A 7,288-nucleotide genomic window follows, 5' to 3' on the forward strand; every position below is an offset into this window, starting at 1 on the left:
AAGCCCCATCCTCCTTGTCAAAGAAATCTAGAGCTTAAGGGATGATGATAGCCCACAATACATACACATCATGAGCTTCAGGGACACTGATAGCCCCCAAATGATATTTGGGGGCATGGCATCCAAATGAGGGCACAAAATCATGTTTGGGGTCGATCACTTGAAAACATTGATGCAAAACTAGAGCACCTTTTTCTTCTGGGTCCATTGCCAATGGACTAGATCTCACTGGACTACTTTGAAGAAGAAGATTCTTACTATGTAGGAGAGAAAATCAGAGCTTGAGAGGTGGACAAAACTTGATTTATGGTGGAGATGAAGGTTGCAAAGTGGCTTGTGTGGAGAAAGTAATCTTGCAGATGAAGAAGACATGGAAATAAAATATTCAAATAAGATTATTTAATGTTGCATGCATGACTGGTACCTTTTTTCGTGATTCTTGTCGTAGTTTTTGGGACACGTCGCTGTAGTTTCCTAGACACGTACGTACCTTTTGGGCATGATTTTTGAGACAGTCGTTACTCGTGCATGGGGTTGGATTAGTATACACACATTATGTTACTTTTTGCCACTACACAAATATTGTTGGCTCCCCATCTTCACCAAGCTCTCCATCTTTAGAGCAAGCTCCTTGTGCTACCTTGTGTGTATTTAGCAGAGTCACCCTTCCAAGCTAAGGATTTTCTCAACAAAGTAATAGGTAAACACACTTCTCTTTATCATTCATTTTCTTCTTAAGTCCTTGGCAAACTAGTAGCCTCCAAATGAGATTAGGGTGTTTCAAGACACCATTGACATGTCCTTATTGCTTTGGATGTCTATTTTTTGAATTAAACCTTAGTTCAAAGTCAATAGCCACAAAACACAATTTCAACACCTCCCCAAGCTTGTCATCCCCCCAAATTGCTTTTGAGGGCTATTAGGTTTTAGAGTCATTTTTTCTTCTTTAGTGGCAATAAATTTTTGTGTTCTTTCTGCAGTTTGGTTATGGCAAGAACAAAATTAACTGCCAAGAAGTGTGGAGAGAGTCCTCCTATTGTTGCAAAAGTTGCTACAGCTAAAGCTTCACATCCAAGGAAGGGAAAATCAATACACATATTGAACCAAGAAAAGAAAAGAAGATTCACTCAAAAATTAAGTATTCTAAGGCAAATAAGATAAGCTTAAAAGGTCATAGGGTTTGCAATCCCTAAAGCACCATCTTCTTAGAGAGAATTGTGGTCAATGGTCACTTGGAAAGAGGTGGAAGAGAAGTGCAATCTACACCCTCCAGGAAGCAACAAGTTATTAAAATATCATGTGTTGTAGATGTTTGAAGAAGCTTTTCTATGTGCTGGATCAGATGTCTCCAAATATTGATCTTCTTGAGTCTATAACTCCAATTATGATTCTTGTAAGTACCTCTTCCTCTTTTCTATATTTCAAAACTTTTTCTCCTGAATAAAAATAGCTTAAGGTTTATATTTTTTGGCATATAGGTTCCACCTTAATATGATCGTTTCTCATGTGGATGGAGGACTCTAATCCATGCAAAGTATATGTTTCATGTGTATTTCAAGATAGACAAGCTAGAACTAGTAACACAAAATCCTCAAAACCAATAATGTGATGCAAAAGTGAAAGATGTAACAAAATGTAATCATTAATATTTTTTGATTACAAAAATGAATTTAGAGAGTTATAGTGATGTATATGTGGAAATATTTAGAGCTAGAATAACAACTACCATACTTGATCATGCCAAAAGAGCCCTCCCTCTTGTACAAGAAACACCCTCAAAAATAGGAGATGGAATGCCTCACGTCCCGTCATCACTGGTACTTCACTCATTATCATCAATCTACTTTGATCTCTCCATCTCTACACTTGCTCGGGCGTGTGTACACACTCCTACAAGAGTATATTAGTAACTTGTCATGTCACTTCACTGGTACTTTACTCATTCTCATCAATCTACTTTGACCTTTATGCTTCACTCCATCTCTACTTGCTTGCTACATATCTTTGTGTGTTACTATCTTTGTCTCCATCCCAATAGAAAATGAATATTCATTGATTATTCCCTTCAAGAGAAAGGTAGTAGATACTATAACCCCACTATGTGTGAGATCCAAGTGAATAGGGATGTTGTGTTTGATGAGATACGTAGCTAGTATATTCCAAGGATTTTATAGAGGCTAAAGCAAAGAATAAGATGGGTGCCTTGAATATGCAAGGGTAACTATTCCTTGAAAATAGATTTGAAAATGTGAAAGACTTATCCCATGTGAAAGACTTAACCCATGGGTCAACACATTCTCACCACCAATCAATTGACATGAAGTCCAAACCACTTTGATGAACATTTTTAATGTTGTTGGATAGTGAAGATGAGAACTAGGATTATGAGCCTCTTCTAGAGCCTTGACAACTTTGAGGATTCGATTCATTTTGCTAACCATGGATACTTTCCACAAAAGCTTGAAAGAAGGTTTGCAAGACTCAACAGATAGAGATTAACATCCCTATTCATGCTTAACATCCCTTTAGAGAGCCAACAATAACTTCGAACCAAGGTTAGCTAGTGATTTATCTAGCAATGACTCTTCCATGGAAGAAGCCACTTTTAGTCACTTGGCCAAGAAGGAGAAACCTATATAGGAAGCCTTAGAAGTATTTTCTCCCAATGGAGATTAAGGTTCATAAACTTCGCTATGTTAAGACTATGGATTCATATGAGATCTACTCTAGATAGTGGAAAGTTGACCTAGATAAGATTACACTTCAAGCCAAGATAGTGGCTTGTAAAGGTGATGAGGAGCCCATGAGCTTTGAGCAAACTAAGCTCTACCGCGTAAGCTCAATAAAAGTCAAGGTAGAGGTATAGAAGGAAGCTAAACCCAAAGAGCTTGCTTTGATACAATGTCATCCTCAAACACATTGTCTCTATGAACATGTCCACAGACCAGAACAAGATCCAAGTAACCTTAGAGTTACCACCACCCATCAACTATAAGGAGGTGCAAAGATTCATGGGGCACATAGGGTATTGCCTTGATACAATGTCATCCTCATACACATTTTCTCTAGGAAGAACATCTCCAGAAATGAGAACAAGATCCATGTGACCTTAGAGTTACCACTCAATGACAGTCAACCGTGGCATCCCATACCACCTCAGCCTACCTACAAAGGCCCTCGACAAGGTATCTGCATCACGCTATGGACTCACAAGAGTGGTTGTCACTCATGGCCCACGCACTAACCACAATAAAGCAAAAGCCACTCCACAACTCCCCCGCAACCCCCCCACCTTAACCTCTAGAATCAACCTGCATCCCTAATCCCAGGGGCCCCTAACCCCCAGATTAGGTCAACTAACCCAAGGGTAGCATCATAACAGCTTGAGCCTGATTCCACAAACCACTCTCAAAATACTTATGTATAGATCATTAGATCATTGGCTGCCAACAACCTACCACCATAGGAAAAAGAAACCAATGCACCTTTGATCATACTCACCCATGATGGGCCAAAACCTAACTGCCAATAGATCCTCTCCTAGTCATGCCAAGAAGTCACTAAGCTTCCAGCACTTGCAAAAGCTATTTGCCGGCAACACTGCTATAGATTCCCTTAAGCTTCCATTTTTCTGGCTCTTATCTATCACCTGGGAAGATTCTTGCTCAAGAGGCTATTTTTTCCACCCCACCTGTATCCGTATCAAATAAATTTTGCCCATGCAAAACTAACATGACCAACCAGGACATGATAAAAATACTTTAAAAACCCCCCAAAAAAAAGTGCATGGCTCCACCCCTCCCAAATCATACCGTTTTATCCAATGCATTCAGATCATTTCAAAACATGTTCAGGCTCTTTGATAAACATTTACTGTAGAAAGACTGAGGGATCTCAAGGTTAATTTACCCACATAGCGTTTCACTCTCAACTGAAAAAAAAATGCTTGTGCATTTCCGAACCTCCTCCTGAGCAACTGCTTGACCATAAGTATGATGTAAGGTCATGATGAGTACAATCTTCATCCGAGGTTGCAGATAAGGACCCCATGGTTCCAATAGTGATGACCACAACCTCGACCATCCTGGCAGTGTAAAAGATAGCCGGTAAAAAATGTCGGCTTACAACAACTCAACAACCATCTTCTGGCCTTCCCAAATCAACAGTATTAATCTGGAATACGACCATTAACCGCAGACACCAGTTTACGTGCGTCATCCAAGAGTGTCCACACATCCAGATGACCTGCCATGCTGTTGCACTCCCTGAGAATTTCATCCATTCCTTTACATTTCTCGATGATTATTTTTCTCCTCCGGCGTACTGCTGCTGCTATCACGAACAAGATCAAGTCATCTGTCAAGATAGTCTTCCTCCTCCTTTTCCGCCAAGAAGTGTTCTTAGTATGGCCAATTCCCACAGCCTTTTTTTCTGCCCAAATAACCTCCCACAAGGAGATTGTCTGCTCAAATGTGAGCTCTCTTCTTAGTAGTACTACTACCATTCGGTAAACAAAGTAGCATTCTTGGGCATGTATGCTCTCAAGGTGAGAGTATAGATGAGGATCACCTGCTTTGAAGATACTTGATATTTTATTGAGCTGCCGACGGATACCACTTTCATCCAGTCGAAAGTTGTGACGAGCAGTATTCATAAACTGAACAAAACACCAAAAGGCCTCATAGTCTTCATCAAGAAGGGCCACAAAGGGAGAGAGAAGGTCACTCATGCCTTGACAGTACCCTGTCTCGGGATCGTACAAAGCATAGGCCTCTAGTATGCCTACAAGACGAGCAGCATGATGCTGCCTGCAGGGTTCTAAATGTTCATCATCTTTCAGCCCAACACTCATGGCAAGCCCCCCTGCCACCTCCTCAGTCACATTAGCTTGAGTTGGAGAGTAAGGAACCCATTCTGCATTCATTCGGACTGCATCCAACCGAATGATACGCTGGCAGGTAATGAAATCCTTTGTTGCTTTTAAACAGCCCTCCTTGAGATTTGCATTTTCTACTTCATTCAATGCAGACGTACTCTCCATTTTTGCAAGCTCTTCCTTACAATCATTTTCTGTATTCTCTTCGCCGCTGTCGCCTGCAGAGGCAGCAGTGTCTGTAGCTAAAGCCACCTTTCTTGCAGAATTTTTCTGCCCTTCTGTTGAAGAAGAACTCGAGCCTTCAGAACCTGTCTCAGTGGTTCCAATTCTTCCATCATCCTCAGATGGTGATGAATTTTCCCTCAAAATGTTGCATTGGATTTTCAGATCTCTGTACACTTCCCTGTCAAGACCACCTATAGTATCAGAATCTGTAACCCCCTAAGAACCACAGATGACATATTACTCTACCAATTGTTTCCCAGTTAGCAACACAAGCACTATAGGAAGAAAAAACCTACGAGAAAATGAAATTAAGAAGAATCCTCTAAAGATTCAATAGGCAGTCAGAACCTTTTGCGACATTTTTCCGCTTCTCGTTCCTCTCCCGTGCTGTCCAGTTCATAACTGGAAAAGAAGGTAAGACTTCCTGAGCCCAATGATGAAGCCATTACAAAAAAATGCTCTCCCCAATTCAAAGCTACACTAGAACACTCAGTGCCTTGCATTTATGGCAAATGAAGATTTTTAAATGATCACTGAAAGGAGCTTGAGCAGCGGAAAAACTCACAAGCCTAAGAGAAAGAGCCATACTTCTGCCCTAATGCTGGGATCAATGCCCTGTAGACTCCACACGTGCAAAAGCCAATACATGTAAGCAACAAAATAAGACAAAGCTTGTCTCGTTATAGGCACCATACAGAAAACCACAAATGCACCTCACTGGTGGGTTTTATAACAACATACATAACATTGGCACTGCATTCACTCTGAATACCAGAGACATACAAAGATTGCGAAGTGGAAAAAGCACATCTGGAGATTTGTATATACACATACTCCATATCGAATTTTCTTCAAAATTTTGTGCTGATCAACAAGTCGACCGGAGTCCAAGTCGAAGGCGTCGCACCATTGCTTCTGTGTGAGCGGACTTCTCTTCTGTTTTCTATAATTGAAAGGTGAATTAATATAACAAAGGTAAAAATCAAGCACTTCAACAGTTTTGGCCTGATCTGGCAACAATTTTGAAATGCTCTTCAAAAAGAAATGCTGGGAGGCTATAAAAGCCGCAAAAGAAATGTTGCACGCACAGTACAGGATGCAATGGTGAAAAAAACACTGCAGAAAACAGCAAATACTGCAGACGATATGGACGAGACCCTAATTTGAAGCGACCACAGTTTTGTGATGTGAAGAAAGAAGCAGGCAAGATGACCGTGCCTTAAATCGATCACTGTTCACAATGTGCAAAACAAAGGCACTGATGAACGAAAACCTCACTCGCAAAAAGAAACAAAAAGCACTGCAGATAAGATGACCAAAACCCTACTGTGAAGCAATCAATTTTTGCTGTGTGAAGAAACGCAGTGCAGGAAAGATGGGATAAAACCTAATTTGAAGCGATCACTGAATGCGATGTGAAGAAAACACAATGATGGCGATGGCAGACACATACCTGCGGCTGTAAAGGAGGGTTCCTCCCACCGCTGCAGCTACGGCGACCCCTGCAACTGCGGTGATGGCGACCCGGACTGCAACAGAGGTGTCATGGGAGTTGTTATGCAGAGCCTTGGAGGACATGGCCGCCTTCTGTAGGAGGGCGACAGCTTCATGGAGAGCGGCCACGATCCGCCCAAATAACTCCTGCTCGATCATAACAGTGGGTTTTCAGGGTTAGGGTTTCTGGAGTGGCGATGGCGGGGATGATGCCATATGCAGCTGGTTTTCTCTTATGCTCAGCATAGCATGAGTAAGGCATATATTACAACGAAAATGGACATCTTTTACAGGGACACCGTCACACCACCGGATTAGCACTCTTCATTATGCTTAAGCAGGGTTTATTTACATAGAGAATCTAGGGGGTGGTGCATATGTTACAACGAAAATGGACATACATAGAGAATCTACGGGGGTGGTGCATATGTAGAGGAGGGCAATACGCATAGTGGCAATAGAAAGTCCATTGTAGGCCAAGGGCACGTAAATTGCGATGTAAACGACCTTACAATGTGCGCCACTAATCAGTTCTTTTAATGTCAAGCGCAACAAATGTAAATTGTAGGCCAAGGGCATGTAAATTGTTACAATGTGCATCAGTTCTGCTTTAAAGTCAAGTGCAACAAATGTAAATTGTAGGCCAAGGGCATGTAAATTGTTACAATGTGCGCCTGTGATGATCAGTTCTGT

The 7,288-nt window shown here is 41.4% G+C and overlaps 1 protein-coding gene across 4 annotated transcripts; it reads right to left on the bottom strand.

Moving 5' to 3' along the window:
- Nucleotides 1–3,874: 3,874 nt before the first annotated feature.
- Nucleotides 3,875–6,922, bottom strand: LOC147635349 (rab GTPase-activating protein 22-like). 4 transcript variants are annotated; one of them, XM_086802588.1, is made up of 5 exons: nt 6,555–6,922; nt 5,885–6,044; nt 5,667–5,716; nt 5,450–5,503; nt 3,875–5,279 (listed from the first exon to the last, which is right to left on the bottom strand). In XM_086802588.1, the coding sequence occupies exons 1-5, from the start codon at nt 6,752–6,754 to the stop codon at nt 4,169–4,171; spliced, it is 1,575 nt and encodes a 524-aa protein (XP_086658714.1). In that variant the 5' UTR covers nt 6,755–6,922; the 3' UTR covers nt 3,875–4,168. The 4 variants fall into 4 exon arrangements, with proteins under 4 accessions (XP_086658714.1, XP_086658715.1, XP_086658716.1 ...); XM_086802589.1 differs by having other exon boundaries at nt 5,936–6,044; nt 6,555–6,920; XM_086802590.1 differs by having other exon boundaries at nt 5,690–5,716; nt 6,555–6,594.
- Nucleotides 6,923–7,288: the final 366 nt, after the last annotated feature.

The sequence above is a fragment of the Cibotium barometz genome, chromosome 9 (assembly GCF_041138505.1).
Source record: "Cibotium barometz isolate CiBa-2024 chromosome 9, ASM4113850v1, whole genome shotgun sequence".
Classification (NCBI taxonomy): domain Eukaryota; kingdom Viridiplantae; phylum Streptophyta; class Polypodiopsida; order Cyatheales; family Cibotiaceae; genus Cibotium; species Cibotium barometz.

Excerpts from the sequence above, each read along its gene's own strand:
- LOC147635349 (XM_086802588.1), bottom strand. The coding sequence starts at position 6,754 with ATGATCGAGCAGGAGTTATTTGGGCGGATCGTGGCCGCTCTCCATGAA. Across the intron at positions 6,045-6,554 it reads ACCCTCCTTTACAGCCGCAG|AAAACAGAAGAGAAGTCCGC; the intron begins GTATGTGTCTGC and ends TTTCAATTATAG. Across the intron at positions 5,504-5,666 it reads TGGCTCTTTCTCTTAGGCTT|TTATGAACTGGACAGCACGG; the intron begins GTGAGTTTTTCC and ends CTTCTTTTCCAG.